We start from the raw sequence: 21716 nt of genomic DNA, 5'->3' as shown, positions 1-21716 counted from the left end.
TAGTTGAAAATTTAGTCTGCAGCCTCATGTTGTTAGTAGTCAAGAACAAAACCCTCTGTGAGATATTTTTATGCAATAGTTTCATAATATTCCCTCCAAAGATAAAGGTATAATCTTCAATGAATAATAAACTTCATTCAAGATTATAACAATATAAACTTAAATAGGTGTGAAACCATTCACTACAACATCAATGTATAAATAATTGTGCCATTTTGATACATTATTTAAAAAAGAGTCAATATTTATATTTACCATATTTATGTTACTCTTTAGAAACCATGAATAAATATTAGTCATTTGTCTCTTGATTCTTTAAATTGACAATACATCTGAGTCAGTCCTTGTAATAGTTGTATTATATTTGCTTAGTGTGAGGGATTTATTATTATTCATCTCTGTTCCATCGTACAGTTTTCTGGTAAAACTGTCTTACTAATAGAGATGCATGCAATCAAGATGACTCTAGCATGAAAAAAGCTTTAGATATAAACTTTAAACAGAAATTTAATCAAATACAGTAACCTGTTAAAAACATGTTATAATGACCTACTTTTGAAATGAAGTTGCAGAATTCATCAAGATGCATCCTCTCCCCAACCTCCATGAATCCAAGTATAACACGGTATTTACAGTTTGTAAACTAAAAGCCTATTTGGTATGAGCAAAATGCAGAAACTGAACTTAATTCTGTCAAATGCAAAATGTAAGCAGAGTGGCCTTCCTTTGCAGGAAAGGTGTGTAATAATAATTATAACAATAATAATAATAATTGACTCATTAGTCAAGGACTATTCTCCCTTGAGGAGAGTATAACAATGCACATTATATGAAGATATCAATAATTACTGTGTATTTTAACATGTTCAGTACTAACTGATGTGCATACAATCATCAAGTTTGATGATTCTAGGGAAAAATAGAGCTTGAGAAATAAGTTTAAAACAAACATTATCCAAAATCAGTCAATAGTAAAATATTAGTCAGTGACCTACTTTTGTGATAAAGTTGTAGAATATACCAGTATAAATCAACAGTACAGGCTGCAAAAAATATATATTCTGTCATGAACTAATGCAAAAGACTTCAACAAAGCCAGTAAAATGTGAAATGTAGGCCACAGTAACATTTCTTTGTGGTAAGGGTATAGTATGAACAGAGATGTCTATGATCATACAGACTGATGATTCTGCATGAACAGAGCTTGAAACAATCTTTTTTACAAATGTCAGTGAAGCAAGAATTATAGGTCACAGTGACTTACGTGATCCTGACGGTGTAGTACAAATCAATATGCATTCTCTCACCAACTTCCATGATTTTGGATAAAAACATATTTATGTGATGCACAAAATATCTATTTGGTTTAAGAGCTAATTGCAAAATATAACCTATGACAGCAAAATGTGAAATGTCAGTCACAGTGGCCTTCATTTTTTATATGTAGTACTAACAGAGATGCATAGTCATTCAGTCTGATGATTCTAGCATGAACAAAGATGAAGAAATAAACTTGAATCACAAACTTTACACTAAATTAGTCAAGTTTGAAATTCTGGTCACAGTAACCTAACATTGTGATAAGAGTGTTGAGCTAATATTGTGATATGGGTATGTCTTTACCAAATTTGGAACAACATAACCAGAGCCAATAAAATGTCAAATGTAGGTCACAGTCACACTTTTTTGCAGTAAAGGTATAGTGCTAAGAGAGATGCATATCATCATCTAGATTGGTAATTGTTTCACCAGGACAGTTGAAAACGTAAACATAGCAAATAAAATTTAACCAAAGTGAGTGATGCATTATTTATTGATCATAGTGAAGGTGGAATTGCTTTGTCACAAAGAACTCCATAATTCACCATCTTTACTAACAGTACAACTTTCAATTTCAAACAAACATTTTTTGAAGTGATTCAAACCTCACTCACAATGGAACAAAGGTCAGTCCATTTTTTCTGCCTCTACTTCACTCCTAGTGTAAAAAAAACAAGTTGACTGAACCTCTCTTTTTGGAGCAGTTTCTAACCTCCTGGAGTATGCAAATTCAGCAGGTGGTAAGTTGATTATTTTTGGAGTCTTCAACTTTCATTTTGAATGTCCTGGAAACCCATACACATCAAAACTCCTAGAATTTATTCACATTTTGAACCTCAAACAGTCAGTTAGCTGATTCAATAACTAACTGATGTTACCAATACTTCTCTCTTATCTGGGGAATTCCCATCATTTTTCAGAACTGCCACTGAAAACCTATATTCAAGAAACTGACTCTTGAACCCTAATGATTTAAAAAACAACCATCCTGTTTCTAACCTCCTCTTCATGTCAAACATCTTAGAAAAAGTTGTTTTATCCCAACTTGCATATCATCTGAATTCATATAGTCTTATTAGCAATCACCCTCACCATATAATAATTGCAGTTGCATCAGTTGATAAATGAAGGGAAGATCTCCATTGGTCAGAATATAATCATATGATCAGACCCAACTGTGTTTATTTCTGTATAAACTGTACAGAGAACTACTTTATACTAACTTCTATAAATAGTCGTGTGCAAAGTAACTAACTCAAAGGCATTCACATTGCATGCCTTTATAAAGAAATAAAAATGGTGGGTCTATATTTTATTAAGAAAATTTAATAAACTGATTTGACAGAAATTAGTTATTATACTCATGTTTGCTGTTTTTCTGAAAATAAATAATTCTTTATTTGATTAAATTTGGAAAAGAAAAGCTGGGAAACTCAAAATCCGCCCAGAACATTGGGCTATTGGGAGGAGTAGTGTTCAAAGACTAACATTATAACAATTGGATTCACAGTCTTGTAAGAGGCTAACTTTGATAGTTACATTTTTGGGTGCATGCGAAATCAGCTACACTACCTATCATAACTGTCAATGTTGATGTCATGCACTGTTTGACTATAACCATTTACTGATAGTCTTAATTCTATTTGTAAGTAGCTCATGAAGGTAACCTAAACTGTTAATCCACACAAAAATAGATTTAAAGACATGAAAAGTGGTTAATCACATATCTGAACAATAATGATTCACAAGTCACAATGAACTTATGATAGCATCGAATCCAAGAGTCATTCGTATGTCAAACAAAACAACACATCCTTTACTTTCAATCTTGAACTTCTAGAAAATATATGTCAATTTAGATACAAGTTTAAGACCATACTGTGGAATTTTCAAAACCTTAGATCCATTACCATTGGTATAATTGTTTGATATTGACATAGCTATTACGCTGCAGATGGAGAATTCTCGTTCTTTAAATAGCTATGTAGCAGATGTCTCAACAGGAATTCATACACTTAGATGGGTTCTAAAACTGATACAAAATTTCCTTTAAAAAAGGAAATAACAATAAATTATTTTAAATAAAAGTAATAAAATTATAAATTATTGCAATCATAAGAGTTTATTTTTTTTTGAGATTATCATGTTATAAACTTTCAGTTGCCGACTCACACAGCTTACATAATGCCTATTGGGCATTATTTGCTGTGTGATAGGGAAATTGACAGTTTATACCATGATAAACTCAGAAAAAAACAATATTGAACGACTTAAATGAAATGCCCTTCAGAGAGCAGTTAACGGCCATCTCTCTGCTTTGGATAGTGGAAAAATCAGTCCTCATTCTCCTTGACCTGCCAGTAGCATTTGACAAAACAGACCATGATATATTACTTCAACATCTCCAGCATGTATTTGGTATTCACAATACAGCTTTATAGTTCAAGTCATACTTAGTCTCAAGTGTCATAGATTGACATTTAGTGTCTCACCAATTGTACACTGACAACACTAAAACATACCAATCTAGCTGCCGAATTTAAGTTGAGGCTACCACCCATGGTATAGAGGTGCATTTCTGATGTGAAGTCATGGATGGCAAGTAACAAGCTGAAGATGATTGATGATAAAACTGATCACCAAGCAAAGACTTTCTCATTCATATCCTTTACCTCAAATGATAAGGATCAGCAATAATAACATTACATTCACGCAGTCAATACACACTCAATACAGCAACATAATTGGAGCTGAGAGGCATCTGCTCAATTACCAATTTTTGTTATGTTGATGCCACTAAAAGATTTGTATTTTCCTTAATCCTTTCAAGGCCGGACAATTGTAATTCAATTCTGTCTGGATTGTTGTAGTATCTACTACAGAAAATTCAACAAATTGAGAACTGAGCAAAGCCACCACCACCACCCCCACCCCCACTCTGTATGCTTTTCTGGCTACCTGTTTGTTCCAGAAACAAACACAAAATCTGCTCATGATATTACATTGTCCAATATACCTATCTCACCTCATCCATGTCTAGAAACTTACACTCCTCTTCTTACACTTGCATTCTGAAGTCATATAGGCAATATTTTTGTGTGTACCATGGCCCAGCTACATGGAACAAAATGGCCAGAGATTTAATTCAGAAGAGCTCTTAAAACTCAAATATTCTGACTACAAGAACAGAACTAAAGACTTAGTAATAATGTTAACTTCCCTAATTATTCTTTTGCATGTTTTTGTTTTGTAATGTCATGGTGTTTGTTTTTGTAATCTTGTCATTGTAAATATGTTTTTTGTGTTCTCTGATATTATAATCCACCCATACGCTTCTAAAGATTTGACACAAGTCCACTATCATTATCATTATTTTTGTTAATAGTATAATTATAATGCTTTTCATTGAGGCATATCAATAAGAAGAGTTTCAAGACAGAAATCCTGCTGGCCATGATGTCACACAGATCAGCACAATTTTCATTTAGATTTGACTAGGTATCACAAAACGTCTATTGGTGAAAATCCCATTTTAATATGAAAATCAAACTAAGAGTAGCAACAACAAATACTTTCATGATGGTCACTGTAACAGCCACATAATATGTCAGATAGGACAATTTTCACTTAGGTCCAACTAGACATAAGAAGTCTTCCAGTGAAAACCCCATGCTTATATGACTTTAAAGTCAGATTGAGTAACAATAACAAGATTTTCAAGATGACTGCTGTAGTTGCCATATTGGATGTCAGATTGGCATCATTTTCATTTAAGACCAACTAGACATCACAAAAATTCTTCTCATCAAATCCTCACATCGACATAACTTTCCATTTAGATGTAACAAAAACGAGTTTCAATAATGCTGCAATGGTGGCCATATAGGACCTAAGATGAACTCAATTTTCATCTGGGACAAAGTAGACATTGTAGTGAAAACCACATGATGAAATGTTCATTAAGCTGAGTACAATAACAAGATTTTCAAGGTGGTCACTGTTTTGGCCATATTTTATGTCTTAGGGGCACAATTTTTGTCCAGGACTAATTAAAAATCACAACAAGTCTTCTCGTGCAAAACCCTATGTCAATATGAATTTCCAGTAAGGAGTAGCAACAACAAATTTTCAATATTAGAAGTGCTTTTCAAAGGGAGATAACAATGATTAAAACCCTTTCTTTTTCCTTTTGATATAGACAGATCAATGTAAAGCTCTAAATCGACAAAGGAGTCTATCTTGATCATCTCCAGCACAGATACAACAGATACTGGGGACACAATAGGAATAGGAGCTCTGGAAATTAGCTGGTTATAAACCTTAGTTGGCAAAGACAGACTAAAATATAAATAACTATTTTCCATGCCAATGCTATGATGAAGAGGAAGACTGTTTAAAAGGTAAGATTCTTGAAGGAAGCTTCACACAAAGGTTTGTAATGCGTTTAGATTCTGGCATTAATGAGCAAGAGACTGGTCTCATGGACCCAACGTATTTGATTAGTTTTTAAAGCTGTGGGTCCAACACCAAAGCGGAACCCATACAGAACATAAATGTATTGGAGATGGACTGTTCTATTGCCTTTAATGGTGGATACTGAACAATCTTTTTCTTCAAACAGAAATCTGCATCTTCAGTCAAAGGGGGCAAGGGCCAGATAGTATCACTGTATTTCATCCTGCAATAATTACAGGCCATTCTCAACATGAAATCATAAGCCTTGGAGGTCAACTGTCTACTAGTTTAAGCAATGCATCTGGCAACCTTGCTAAAAAGAACTGGTCTATGTTGAAGGATATGATGGATCCTGCATACCATGACAGCAGATCTCACCTTACCTCTCATTTTAGTGGATCTTTGACCAACAGGTTAAGAGGATTATTTAACCTGATCACTATGACCATAAGATGAGCCAAGATTCTGCAAAGAATCTTAGAAAATATATGGAAATGTAGTAATGTCTAGATGTGCAATATATCTCACTTCAAACTGAAGATGTCCATCACCCATGTCCTTATGTCTGGCACTAGGGAGACAGACTGAGGAAGCTTGTTCTACATTTTCCTTGTGAACAAGTCTGGCCAAACTGCACATCAGAAGATTTCCCTTCCCAGGAATGTGACAGACTTTAAGAGTAATCTCCTCCAAGGCTGTCAAAAAGGAGGAGGTTCTAATCTTCCATGCAGAGATAAAGAGACATGAATACCTATTTGGCATCTGAGGCATGCTGTGACTGATGCGATGTCTTTAATACACCAGGAAGTGCTATTTCATTGAGTCAGGTGACATCTGTACACTAGGAAGTGCAATCACAGAAGCAGCCAACTTCCATACACCAGGAGGTGCCATATATATTGCTGAATGAATGGAGTCCCCCTGAAAAGAAGAGGAAGAAGTAATACCTCCTTCCAGTCAATATGCCTGGCAACTATCCATCAAGCCTCAAACCAAGTTGGACCACAAACAAAAAATGGGGCAACATATCTGATCATCTGGAACTCAAACATTTTTGTGCTAAAAAAACTACCAAACAATATAAAGTTTGACATTCCTGAAATGAGTCCCAAATTTGTGTTGAAATATATTTAAAAAATGGATGATTGTAAAGCTACAGGACTTGATATGACTGGACCAAGGCTACTAAAGGTAGCTGCACCTGCAATTGTAGAGAGTATAGCTTTCATTTGCAATGAAAGTATCAGATCTAATAAATTCCCACAAACATGGAAAGCTGCCAACGTTATATCATTACATAAAACAGGCACATAAGATGATGTAAATAACTACAGACCAATCTCTATCCTTCCTTGTCTCTCAAAATTACAAGAAAAACATATACATGATTCTTTTCTCAACTATTTTAACACTTATGATCTTATCTATGATAATCAGTCTGGCTTTTGACAGAATCACTCGTGTGAAACTGCACCTGTATGTTTGATTGATAAATGGCTGAAAGCATTAGATCATGGAGAAAATGGTAGGCACTATTATGGATGATTTTCGTAAAGGTTTTGATCTTGTAAACCATGAAAATTTGCTTGAAAAACTAAAAATCTATCAATGCAGTGAAAACTCCCTAAGCTCCCTAAACTGGTTTACTTCTTACTTAACTGATAGAGTGCAAAAAGTATCTTTAAATGGTCAACTTTCTGAAAGTAAAAATACTAAGTGTGGAGTACCACAAGGCTCTATCCTTGGGCCTCTCTTATTCATACTATTTATCAACGATTTACCTCTTACGATTGGAACTTCAATTTCTTCCACTGACCTCTTTGCTTATGATACTACACTGTCTGAGATTGGTAAAACCAAACAGTACTTGAAAATAACTTAAAAGATGCTCTCAACAGACTTCAAGTATGGTGCAAGGAAAACAGTATGATCATAAATGCAGAAAAAAACGAAAGCCTTACTAGTTACAACACAACAAAAACGAGCAATTCTAGATAGCGACACACTCCAGGTTCTATTTGACAATGTGAGCCTCAATATGACCTCTCAAGTATAGCGTTCTTGGTGTGTTCATGGATAACAATCTTACTTGGTCTATTCACATTAAACATATTTATAAAAGGTCAATTCTTATCTATGGGTACTGAGGAAAATCAAAACATACATTCCTCTTCAGTATAGGGTCATCTTTTATAAAAGTTATATTCAGCCATATCTGGACTACTGTAATGTAATTTGGGGTAATACCTCTAATACAAACATAACAACACTTTTAAGACTCCAAAAGAGGACTTGCCATTTAATACTAGATCAATGTATATAAAATTTTCAGGATGCAAAAATAATATAAAGGTTTTAACAATACATGAAAGAATATTTCTTAGAAAGGCCAAATTGATGTATAAAGTATCCAGAAAAGACATTCCTGTCTATCTAAGCAATATCTTTCATCAAAGAGATGCTGATGGCACTCCAAATTTAAAGTATATAAGAAGAAAAATTACATTATACCAAGGCCAAATAAGGAATTGCTTAAAAAAAGTTTTCAATATACTGATCCACTGGTATGGAACAACATTCCCAGTGACATAAGGCAGGCTCCTAGCATTTCATCTTTTCACAATCAATGTCTTAAATGGATGAAATCTTTAGAAAATTGAACAGTTCTAGTACAAAAATTACCATCTGCTTTTTTTGTAATTTTGCATCATTTTCATAGTTGAATTTTTCAATGCAGGATTATATTTTATATTTTATATATGTTTATGTTTTCACTGATGCTTGTGAATGTGTTCCAGGCTTGATACTTTGAATTTAAGAATTGCTTAATTATCTAGTGTCAAGCCAGACTCTTCACATCATGTTGTATATACTGTATATATTGTACATAACATATAGAAGGCCTCAAGGTAGATTAGTTCTGTAACTAACTGAGTTACCTTCCCTAAATAAAGTCTTTATTATTATTATTATTATTATTATCATCATGCATACACTTGCTATGCATGCATGCCTGGAGTTCTGAGTATCCCATACTGGATGTATATGTCCATATGTGCCAACAGGTTGAGGCACTAGTGAATGTTGAAGGGAAAATATAAATTCAATAATGTATCAAAACATCCGAAGGATAGCAGATAATTATACTGACAGTGGTTACTAGAAGGATGAAACCAAAGAAGCACTGCTCAGCTAGCGATATCCTAAAAACCATTAAAATCAATTAAACTGGCCACAGATAATCAAAACTATTCCAAGAACTGGGATTAAAATAACAAATACAACAAAACATCAATATGATTAACGAGACAAATGTTACAAATGATGATCATAACTTTTATACAATTTCCTGGCAAGTTAGACTAGTTGTGTTCACAAGATCTTGTCAAACACTACATCATGTTTAAAGCTGAAAGAGAACAATAACCCTAAAATTAATCACAAGTGCACAGTGATATTTTCATATGCACATCTTCAGATGATGACCATAATGTTTACCAATTTTCCATCACAAACAACGGGACTGGGTGCATTAATGAGATCATACCATAAACTGCATTATGAGACTGGAAAAAAGTCAATAACTCAAATAAAGTTTTGGAAGCAGAGTGATTTGTTGATATGCACAGCATTAGCTGATGACTGGTATAATTATCAAGTTTGATGGCAATACATTAAAAACCATAGAAGTAGTTGCACTGAGATTATGTTGTACTGTGCATTCAGCTACAAGACAAAAGCTGCAATAACTCTAACAAAAATCATGAAAGTAGTGTGAGTACTTGCACTCATGAGAGTGCGTGTAAGTTGGATACAGTGAAGATTAAAACTGTCCAACATGTACATTTTGATCCCAAATATCCACCCCCAAGGATATCATAAAAAGAGTGATACACAGTGAGAGAGTAATTTAACATCAGTTCAGTTTTCATGGGGTACAAAATGTCATGGATTCTCAATTACTACAAATCACATATTTTATAACCAAACCAATTATAAATCTTCTGTTTGAAAAATCCATGAAAATTCATACCAAATGATAACTGAATTATCATTATGTGCTGAGATTGTATTATTTGAAACAGTGAGGTATTATTTCAATTTATAAATAATGAAAAAGTTAAATAGCCAATAGCTGTTAACACACGCTCAAAATACAGAATGAACAACAGATTACTCCCTTTTTGTGACATAAAAGTATATTTTCTTACCTTTTACAAATAACAGAGCTTTAGATGATGTAACAAAGATAGAGCTATTGTATGAGTAAGCCTGACAGTACATCCTTTTGTTGTGGTGTTCCATGTCACTTGGGATGAAGGTGAGCCTGCTCTCTACATACTGCATTCCATAATCACCTGTTATATTACTGCTTGTGATACCATCATTGATCTGTGTGTCTCCAATGTACCAGTTTACATTAGCAGTAGGACGGCTTACAGAGGTTATACAAACAAAGGTAACTTGAGTCCCTTGGACAACTTCTACCAAGCCAAGAAGTTCAGTGCCAGCCACATCCTTCAATCTTATGAACGTCAAATTCACTGAAAAAAAATACAATTTTGTTTGTATCTCAAATACAGTAACATGCCATAAGTAAGTTCCCACTATGAAACATTCAAGTGGCTTCTAAAAAAATGTATAAAAATATTTTAAAGCATCAGAAATAATTATTTTAAAAAAATTTGCATATCTGAGTACTAAGCACTTAAGGTACACCCAAAAGAAAAGCAGGAAGATTTTCAGGCATCTGTTTAAAGTTTAAATTCTTATTATGAATTCTATAGAAGGCAATTTAACAGTTAATAATTTAGAAGTATATTTGATAATGTATTTAAAGATATTTAATCTCAAACTCATATTCTTCAAAATGTTAACATTTAACTGTACTTATACAAGATAATAACTGTAATTTACCTCAAAAGTCTAATTATGTTAAAAAATGGGAACTTAAATAAGGCCACATGCTGTACATATTAACAATGCAACTAAATAAACAAGAACAGCATTGGCGCTTTACACCACTGAATGAAGGTAAAATGACAAGAGGGTCGAGTGGGAACACCAGAAGATCACTTACATGACATCAGTCAAAGAGGAATGACTAAAAAATGCTGAAGATACAGCATTAGCTATGACCTCATGACTTACATGAAAGAAAGACCTCTCCCAGCAAGAGAATAATAAGCTCTTTTAATAGTTCAAGCAGTATACTGAGATGGTGACCGCTACAAAATCATAAATATCTTTCAAAACAAAAGAATTGACAGTTATAATTTTTTTCTCTGTTCTCTCAATTTTAAATAAGAAACATAAAGTTCTAGCTTTGTATAGCTATCATCAGCACAGACTGAGACTGAAGATTTCACAGAAACAGAACATGTGGAAGGTACCCTGGTTGGAAAAGAAATCAGTTACCACTGAAACATAAACAACCTTTTTCCTCTCGCCAATGAAAGGGAGATGAGGAAGATTATTTTAAGAGTAATGTTCTTGAAGGAAGCTCCACTAAAATGCCAAGGATATGAAGGTTTACTTGGTGCTCACAGTACCTGATCAGTCCTATGAGATGTGGGTCCAATCCTAATGAAGACGGCAAAGAGAACTCAACAGTGTTAAGAGGTCTCTTCCTCTATAGCCCTTTATGGTGGATGCTAAGAAATATTGTACTTCAAAAGGAAAATAAGAAAATCAGTAACTGCAGTTAAAGTAGGGAAAGACAGGCTTAATGCATTTCCTACAGCACTAATTACAGAAAATTTTCAACACATTAGCATAAACTTTGGAGGATAACTGCACTTCTAGCCTAAACCTGCTTGCCTGAAAACTGGTCTTTCCGGATTGAACGTTTCATGTTAGACAGGTAATGAAGGCAGATGATTTGACTGGTGCTGTGCATGAGCAACAGCAGATATGGGAGATATCTGGGAAGCACTGTTAATTTCTTGGGATCATCAACCAATAGGACAAAAAGATTGTTGAATCATAATCTCTTGGACCATAACTGCCAGAGGATACCATGAAAAACTACAGGGATTATTCTGAATGGTGGAGTTGTGTAGGAGTAGTGTTGATTCTACTTCTGACTCTAGACATCTCTGCAGTCATGCCTTAGAACTGGTCTGGCACCAGAGACATAAAGTGGAATTTGTTGATCAGGTTCATTACATATAAGTCTATCTCTGGCTTTCCTACAGATGAAAAAGTGCCCTTTCTGTCAACTGGTCTAGAGATGATTTTTTAGGACAACTAAAACCCTTATTGGACAAGCTGTTTGTTAGAACATTCCTCCTGCCTGGAATGTTGTACTGTCAGAGTGATCTCCTCTGAGGCTGTTAAATGGAGGAGGTACCAAACTTCAAAATAAAGAGACATGTGAGGTACTGCAGCTGATGTGTTGTCTGTAGTAACCATGATGAAGCAATGTCTTACGCAGCTGATGCACCCTAGAAGTCTAACAAAAACAGCCTGGATTTCTAGATATTTGGAGTGAAATCACTGAGTATGAACTGGATCTCCAGTTAGAAACCTGTCCTAATTTTTCCACCAACTCAGACAATGAAACAACTTGGATCCTAATGGGATCCAGGCAGACAGGTTTTTTTGTGAGGTCTTCAGTTTGCTAGAGCTGGAACTGGAGGAACTACATGTATATGCTTCATTGGAGAACTAGTCTGCTCCTGCATTCAGAATCCACAGTTGAGAGAGATGCAGGGACAAGTAAACAATGTTTTCTCACACAGTCTTGCTAAGAAAGCAAGTATTTGAAAGATTATGTCAACAGGAACATGGAGTGTTCCTAGACGGGTGAGAAAAAAATTTCCACAATACAAATTTGTGAGAAGGTTTAAGCTCGGACTTCTCTTGATTGGGGATTGTATAAGTCACTGCCTCCCAACAGAGAGAGAGAGAGAGAGAGAGAGAGAGAGAGAGAGAGAGAGAGAGAGATTCCTCAGAAAAAGCAAAATAAGAATGTTGTGTATCAAGCAGTTTCAAATCTGGTCAAGTGCTGGGCATTGTGCGTCCGGGTTCCAAAATTTCAAAAGGGCAATAATTTTCCTTTAAAGGGTACCAAAGCAAAAGTATGTCTATTTACTCATAGTATGCATAATACCCCAAAAATGTGTGCAAGAATAAAATGATGGTCAAATGTCAAGTGACAAGTGACTTTACATTTGTGGGTATGTACATTTTTTTAATGTGGGTGGGGGAGAGAGAGGCTTAGCCAGCACTGGCAAGTTCTCGTTAATATATTGTACTATTTCTTCTGACAGCCAATCACATAATTATAGAAGGGATATTTAAACTTCAGATTCTGTATTACAAAAAGGACACCATGCCATTCTTTTTCTTATTTGAATAAATTTGTCTTGTGATTTATGAAACAAAACAAAATATCCCAATCAGAAAGAACAATCTAACCATATAAATTAAATGTGTAATAAAATTTAATAAGTATGTGTGTCTGTGTGTGTGATTTGGATCTTTTTAATGTAGCTTTAGCAATTTTTCAGTCATATTGCTACGATGTCTGCAGTGTGACAGTTTATAGTGATGTCTAACACTGGATCATGCCGCAGACATGTAGCATGATGTCCCACCCAGTCACATTATCCTGACACTAGGCTCATCAGTCCTAATACTAACCTCTTAATGCTGAGTGCCAAGCGAGGCAGCTGTTAGTACCATTTTTGTAAGTCCCATGACCTCCCACTTCCGAGGCGGACGCTCTAACCACTAGGCCACTGGAGTGGTTTAACAAGTATGTATATTCAGCCTCAAGACTGAGTCATTACATGTTTCTTAAATTCAGAATTTGCTCTTGTTTTTGTTGGGTTATGCTAAAAAACAAAACAAAAGTGGCTGTCAACTGGAATTTAATTGTCTGGACCTAAAGGATTACTTTTCATGTTTAAACAGCAAGATAAATCAACACTGTTCAAGAGAAAATCAGTATGGTGTGCCTCTCGTCAAGTCAGTGCATTAAGTTTGTTCAGATTTCTTTGAATAAAGTAAAAGTGTAGACATATTGCAAAAGAAGTTGTTCAACCTTCTCTAAATATACACAATATACAAGACTTTTTTATTTATTCATAGTCCCAGTATATTTGATAGAAATTATGATGACCTGATTTTTGAAATGGTATTTGATTGTAAATCATGCATGAGGTCTTGGTCTTTCTGAGTGGGTGGTCATCATTCATTGACTATTCAAATAGTAATCATTGTTAATGAATGGACCATAATTTGAGCTACATGAATTACATGCAACAAGCCAAATCATTTGTGTGATAAAAACACACCTTTCCCAGGCTGAAAGTGACATCTTCTGATCCTCAAAGTTTACAACAGTGTTCACAATGGTCACTGCCTTGATTGTTGCTAAATATCCACTGAAGCAAAGACCTTATTATGAAGATACCATTTAAGTTACTAAAAGAGGGGATGGGGTAAATGCTTAAAAGCTATTGTCATATTCTGATTTGTAGTATAAAAATCAACACTATGTAATTACTTGCATTACTTGAAACAAATATCTTGTGATGAATGAAATAATAAAAATATCAGTCAAAAATAATAATTCAGCATTTGTCAGTCCCTTACAGTACACATGCATTCAGAATTTAACTAGCGGATAGTAACTGTGTACATTCAATCTCATAATGAGGCCATTACTGCTTAAGGACTGAACACGTGGTTTTAAGTGTAAATTCAGAGTTTTCCTTTTTGTTGTGTTTTTAAACAGAAGCTGTTGCTATCTGGAATTGAACTGTCCATGCCTCAGAGCATTACTTTTCATGTTTAAAGAGTAGGATAAATTTACAATGTTCAATAAAATGAGTGGGCCTCTTGTCAAGTCAGTGCACAAGTTTTCTAAATGTACGAACTAATAAGACTTTAAAAAAAGTAATTTCTATTGTCTATATATATGATTGAAATAATGATCACTGTTCACTTTAATGGTATTTGATTATTAATCACTCATAACCTATTGGTCTTTCCATAGTGGTCTTCACTGATTGACTGTTCAATATGTCAATAAGTAATGCCGATAAGCAACTCCATGGTGGAGATGCCACTGTGTGTTGGCCGAGGCATGTTGGTGATTTATAAATATTTTATTGCTTCATTCCAGAGAGAAAGCAGAGGGGATTAAGTCCCACATCATGATGTGTGGGGTTCCAAAAATACATGTGAGCTGCACTGTCTTTGTCTCCATCTTGAACTGCTCTTCCACAAGGAATTTGTTTAAAAAGGAAACATTGATAATGACCTGAAACTTCTCCCTCTCTTTGGTATGTTGAAAATCTGGAATAAAATAAAATAACAGCTTCTTTTATTCTTCATCCTCACTACTACACCCTTCTTTATAAAGCAGTATACCTCTTTCTGCAGAGAAACTGATGGAAGAAAATGGGGATTTTTGAAAGAAGTGGAGAGTCCCAGAGAGATATACTGATGGACAGACTGATGCTAGAGGGCAATCACAGTGTTGATGCTCTTTGTTAAACGGCAGAGACAAGAATATCAAAATAAAAATATATTTGAAACAAAGACATTTAAAATATCATTTTCAACATGTCACATAGTTTCTTATAGAATGTTAACACAATTTAATTTGCCTTTATGTACCACACCTGCAAATATAACATTATTGGAATGTTGAGAGAACTTGACTTTTTGTCCTAATGTAGGATGTTCCAAACCACAAAGGAACTTCGCAGTTAAAGGAGTGTTCCCCAGGAAGGTAGTTCCACATGGCAGTTGTAGAGTGCTGGTGTAGACAGCTTCCTGTTCAGTACATGGACTGGTATCTGACTCCATGGTACTGGATGACCCAGTATAAGGAGATATCTGTGCAGATGTCTGCAAATATAACACAACAGTTGGTACAAGCATGGCAAGTCTATTTTGTGTTGGTATTAATTATCATGGACTTAGTGGTTGCAGCAAACCATAACAATAATGACCCAACAAAAATGAGCAAAAGATGGTGCAGATAGTAATCACACTCACCCACCTCCATTAGCCTGAAATGAAATATTCAGTATTCTTGATAATTCTACTTCATTACTGTAATGTTACCTCCGACATGTGTTTGTGTACTTTTAACTGATTTTAATACAAAAAAATATTGTAAAATTTAGTCTACACTATTTCAGTGCACATGCATGGTTACAGCAGTATCCAGTAGCTGTTTTTATTTCATTCACTGCTCTAAATTGGTGTCATAATAGATCCGTAAGGATAGAAATAAATTAGAACAAGTACTAGTATTACTGAAGAGATGATAATTAAATAAATTAGATTCAATCCTTATTTATCATAAACCGTTCTCAAAAATATTGCAAATACAGTAATTACAAGCCTACACAGTCATGATGCATCTGATTTAAAAATCAACACAAAGCATAATTGCAAATATGTGCTTATAACTCCATTTTGCAAACTAAAATTGAAAATCTCAATTAATGCATGCATTTCAATCCATATGAAACAAAATAACTCCAAAATATGTAAAATGTTGCTGTAATTACAAGTCCATTATTACATAAACACCAATACATTAATTACATAACAGTAGCAAAGCTGACTTTCAGACAAAACTACTGAATATACACTGTGTCAATCAAGTCTGCTGGAAAACAATGTTTGTAATGTAAATAATCCCAAACTTGCAAAGTTACATTATAGGTCCAGCGTTCTCAGAGCTAAAGATAATTTGGAATGATCTCTTACACATTTCATCAAGAGTTGCTCTCTGCCACTAAAAATCAAAAGGTTGCCATAACCTTAACTGACTGATCAATTTAGGACAGTTGGTCTCACATTTGGTTTACATATGGAATAATGACATTATCCACATAACATTATTATTATTATTATCATGTGCCGTGCATGCTCAGCCATTTAACAGCATCATCATCAGCAAGGTACATTGGGGAATTTTGTCAGTGGACAGTTGTTCACAATGTGTGACATGGTCTGCAGAGCACCACAGCTACAAGACGGACTGCACAACGACCCTGTCCTGTCCGAAAGTAGTTCAGTGTGGTCCATAGATGACATGGAAGGTTGAAGCCAGGAGGGCAGACAGATGGCTCAGCTATGAGGGAATGGTCTAAAACATCTGTTCAAGACCACTTGACACTCCATGCTGAAACAGCTGTGATATCCTCTGGCAATGAACCTAACCAGACTGGATGTCTCAAAGTCAAGTTGACTGATGGATGTCCATGTAAAGTGGACGTTTCTTACTGGTATAGACCTTAGCCAACACTTTTGTGGTTGCTTCCTGGTGATGCAGATGTGGAGGAGGAATGTTGCTGAGTACCGACAGCCATGGTAAAAGAGTAGGACAGATTAGGCGCATTGTTGTGTTGAGCTAGACATCAATTAGCTTGGTGTGAGATGATCAAGCTCATACAGGAGCACAATATTCAGCTGTTGAATAACAGAGGGCCAGTGTTGATGTCTTGCGTGTCTGAGCAATAGCGCCCAATGTTGAGCCAGCCAGTTTGTGGTGTAGGTTGTTTCAAGTGCTAAGTTTTGCTGCAGTATTCAGGTGGTTATAGAATGTCAGTGATCTCTCCAGAGTCACAACAAGGTATATATATGTTGGGTCATGTTTTATTTGCTGCCCAATGAGGAGGATGCAAAGTTCATAGTTCGCATTTGCATTATTAAGGAAGAAGACGCTGGAAACTGTCTTTGTTGTGCTGGGCTGTAGATGCCATTTCGTGAAGAAGTCAGTCATATCCTCCAGGTCCTAGTTTGGTACCTCCTCAACCTCAGTAAATGAGTGACTTTGGGTCCTGAGAGCAATCTCACCTGCACACATGAACTTGTACAGCCATGTTACAGGTGAGTCATTGATATAGACATTGAACAAACTTGGCAAAAGAACAGACCCTTGTGGGAGTCCATTAGTCTGAAGCTTCCATGAGCTGCAGTTCTTCCTGATGTGCACTCTGACGTGCCTGTCACGAAGGAACAGTTTGATAGTCTCAGCTGTCCAGTGTGTCAATACTCTGGAAGTTTTCAACAGCAGCCCTGCATGCCAGACCAGGTCATATGACGTTGTTAGATCCAGAAAAACAACTCCAATTTTAAGGTTCCTCTGAAAACCATTTTCAACAAATGTAGTCAGGGCAAGTACTTGATCGCAAGTGCCTGACGCCTTCCTGCTCAAATGTTACGATATTCTCCAAGTCTGGATCAATTATTCGGCAAATCAGGCACTCCAGTACCTTCAAACACAATGAAAGCAAGGACATAGGCCATTAACTTGCCACATTGTGGGGATCATTGCCAGATTTTGGGATTGCAATAATCTTTGCCTGCTACCACAAAGTCAGAATGCACTTTTCCCTAACAACCCAGGTGTAAAATGATGTGAGCTGTTCATTTGCCTTCGGACCAAGATGCTTCAAGAACTTAGGCAAGATGTTTTCATATCCTGATGCTTTGCCTGATTTGATGCTGCATAGCATCATATCAAGTTCTGTTGTTGTAAATGCCTGTGGAGTATGTCGATCTAGTTCATCTGACTTCAGACAGCATTGTTGTCGCCACCCATCTCTTACATGATGATGGTGCAATTTCTCCAGGGGTGCTTTTGACACTTGTAATAAGTGGGTAGCTACAGCATTTGTCTTGACAACAGGGTGAACTTGAACTGGTGGTTGCTAAGCAGTGCCAAGTCTTCAAATCAAGCTCCAGCATTTCAGGCTGGATCATGTAAAGTTGAGTGATCCTGTAGTTTCCTCCCAGCGAGAGTGTCTGGCAGTGTCCAGGGATTATATCAGGTGATCTGCTATGTCTGGGTCTCCTGATGCTTCATATTCCTTGAGAAGACCAAGTGGCTGCCTTGAATATGGCTCTTTGGAAGCAGTGGTAGCATTCCTCGACTGGGATGCAGCACGATGGTATAGTGGCTATGCTATGCTTCAGTATTCAGTGTACTTTGTCCAGTCTCCTCTACGGACATTCCAATGCTGTTGTGAATAGCTGTGTATAGACCACAGCTGAAGTCCAATATTGATAAGTGTTGGTCTGTGCGGACTATGTGGGAAGATGTCTAGAACAGTTTGGTTTACTGGTTGAGGATGGTCAATGATGGAGCTGACCCACCAGAGATCCAGTGAGTAATCCTTTTGTCATCTCACAGAAACTGAAAGGTCTCACATTGCTTTGAGTCATGGGTCAGAAGGAGGTCATTGTTCACTGCCCACTCTATCAAGTGTCCCCCCATCTTCATTGTGGTGTGAGTAGCCACAGTCGGGGTGATGACTGTTGAAGTTGCCAATATAGACTGCTGGGTATTTGAGAGTTGGAAGGATAGTGTTGTCCCAGTGGGTACTGGCGGTGTGTAGAGATTAGTATTGTACCCTCCAATCTGGACCACATCACAGAATCTGGTAGAGGTAACTGGATAGGCATAGTAATATTGCAGTGTGCATACGTAGCATGGCCAAATTTGAAGTTTGATGTTGATGAAATAAGGTAAAAGCCTCCAATGGTGTATCATCCTGCTGCCTGGTCTTCTACATCAGTCTCCTGCAGACAGATTATGTCAACATTATGATGACATAAAATGATTGTCAAAGCAAATGCATTGTGCAACATTATAGACTTTGGTATAGATCATATATATATATATATATATATATATATATATATATATATATATATAGGGGTCATGCTAGCATGTAAAATGGGTGACTAAGTTGCCTAAAAAGTGAAAACTTTGCCATACCCTGTTAGGAAAGTGAAAACAACTTTGTCCTGTGAAGTTTTAGATGTACATTGAGTGATTGTATGTTTTAAGATGATGTCTCACCTTAGCCAGTTAATTCCAGTGTTGTGTTGCAGCTCAAGATGAAATGTAGGCATCAAGCTATCAATTAGCTGGTGTTGATTTCAGCTGTGCTGACAAACAAAATTTGCACATTCACGGGCATGTGTTTTGATTTTCGATTGACCATTAACCCTTTCCTGAGTAAGCTATAGCGAATATGTGTTAAGCACGTCTCTGGTTATAGCAAGTATCACTGGCCGATTTCCGCATGTTATCATTTGAGGATAAACACATACAAATGTGTTTCAAAACGTAAACAATAATATGCAAATAGCAATTTGTGTTTTAAGAATTAAGACTCAGTGACCTGAATATTTTTACAGCTGTGTGTGCATTAGTTTCTTTCTACAATCAGTTTGACACCATAAGTGAACCTGCCAGGGAGAAATAATGGTGGACATTGCTGTGTCTGGGAAGTACCATTCTGTCAGATTGTCTGTTTTTGTAGAATTTGGGGAAATATATTGAGGAAAATATTCCATTCATAGAAAAGCAAAGTCTGAATAATATGTTATTGAAGATTTAGCATAAAATTACAATTATGTAGAGCCCAAATGTACGAGACAATGCTGTTTTGTGCAAATCGAGATGCACTGTAAGGTCAAAGTTGATGTCACTCATTTTTGTGAAAATACAGAAGAAAAAGCAGCCAAGCAAATACTATTTAGCTAATGCCTGACATTACACATACATAGACAATTAATAAAACCACATACTTGCAATCTAATCAATGGACTGTTGTAACAAAGTTAGAATGTGAGTGGTTATATTAAGAAAGCCCCTCATTCTTAAAACAGATGTACTCACATGTTGGCTGTTTCAATTCAGTCGGAAAGGTTTTAATTCATTCATATGCCATCCTTAATGCTTCAGTGTCATACAGTAATGTCTTATTGGCAACAAAGAAATTGAGACAAACAAAAGGGTATGAAGACACATGTTCATTGGCTCTCATGTACATGTTACAGGGGTTGTTTCAAAGAAGTTACACTTTTTTAAACTGAAATTTTATAGTGAACTTTCAATAAAAAAATAATTCTTGCTTAAGGGTAGCTGATTAAGCATTTTTACTAACTAGCAATTAAAATACTAAGAAATAGAGGGTATAATTCAAATAAGAGAATGAAAACATACATATACAATACAAGATTGTTAAATTAAATTACCTGCACAAACATTCAAAGATGACAATCATATATTTGGGTAAGTTTGTCAAGACTGCTTCATATCTTCTAATAGTATGTGAATTTAGAGGAGCTGTGTGTGTGTATCACAGCTGTGAGGTCACATTCAATCAGCATTGTTGATTCGGATTGACGAATCGATTGCAATACCTACCAATCCATGCTTTGTTTACAAAAATGCTGGCATGTGCCAAACTTGTGTATAGACTGCATCACTGTTTGAAGTGAGGGGCAGACAGTAAAAAGAAGGAAAGGAAGACATGGGAATCAGATGGAAAAAGGACTGAGGAATGGTAAAAAGGGACTGGTAAAGATTAAGCCCTAGAAACAAAATTTTAAACAGATATTGACTGAATCAGAAAATGAGAGACGTAATACATAAACACATTTGAAATGAAAATTCATGTATGAATTTTGATGTATAATTTGGATCATATAATTCAAAATACAAATTCTCATAAGCAGATGAATTTTCTTCACGTGAATTTCACAACACCAATTTTGATTCAGAAATTAAAACATTTTCTTTCAAAGAACATTATTTGCCCACTTCATATTGTTAACAAACAGGGTGAGTCTTGGTAATTTATTGAATTGTTAAAATAATCAAGATACACCCACTATGGTTGTATTTGCAGGTTGTTGTTGTTGTAGGGTTTAACGCCATTTTTCAGCACAAGATAGGATATACATGGCAGCCAGTATTAAAGGTGCAGGAAGAACCCGGGAAAACCCCCAAAAGAACCACCGACCCATGTGAACCTACTGGCAGACATTCTCACATACCCACACTGACCAAACCTGAGACTCGAACCCATGCAGACAGAGGTGAGATGGCAGTGATCTGTAATGGTGAGCACTTTAGACTGTACTTGGCCACTCTGCGCCCTGTATTT

General features: G+C 35.8%; 1 protein-coding gene across 1 annotated transcript in view; it reads right to left on the bottom strand.

The window, feature by feature from the left end:
- The window catches only part of LOC149782420 (uncharacterized), a 162688-nt gene that overhangs the window by 98124 nt on the left and 42848 nt on the right, over nt 1–21716 (bottom strand). Inside the window, exons 4-5 of the mRNA XM_089935136.1 lie at nt 15414–15642; nt 9987–10319 (exon numbers count right to left, since the gene is read on the bottom strand). Coding sequence (XP_089791262.1) covers nt 9987–10319; nt 15414–15642 — 562 coding nt within the window. The remainder of the gene's footprint in view (nt 1–9986; nt 10320–15413; nt 15643–21716) is intronic.

This window comes from Sinohyriopsis cumingii, chromosome 15 (assembly GCF_028554795.1).
Source record: "Sinohyriopsis cumingii isolate HCF-2022 chromosome 15, ASM2855479v2, whole genome shotgun sequence".
Taxonomy (NCBI): domain Eukaryota; kingdom Metazoa; phylum Mollusca; class Bivalvia; order Unionida; family Unionidae; genus Sinohyriopsis; species Sinohyriopsis cumingii.
Note: the sequence above shows the minus strand (reverse complement) of the source record. Positions and strands in the feature narration are given on the sequence as shown.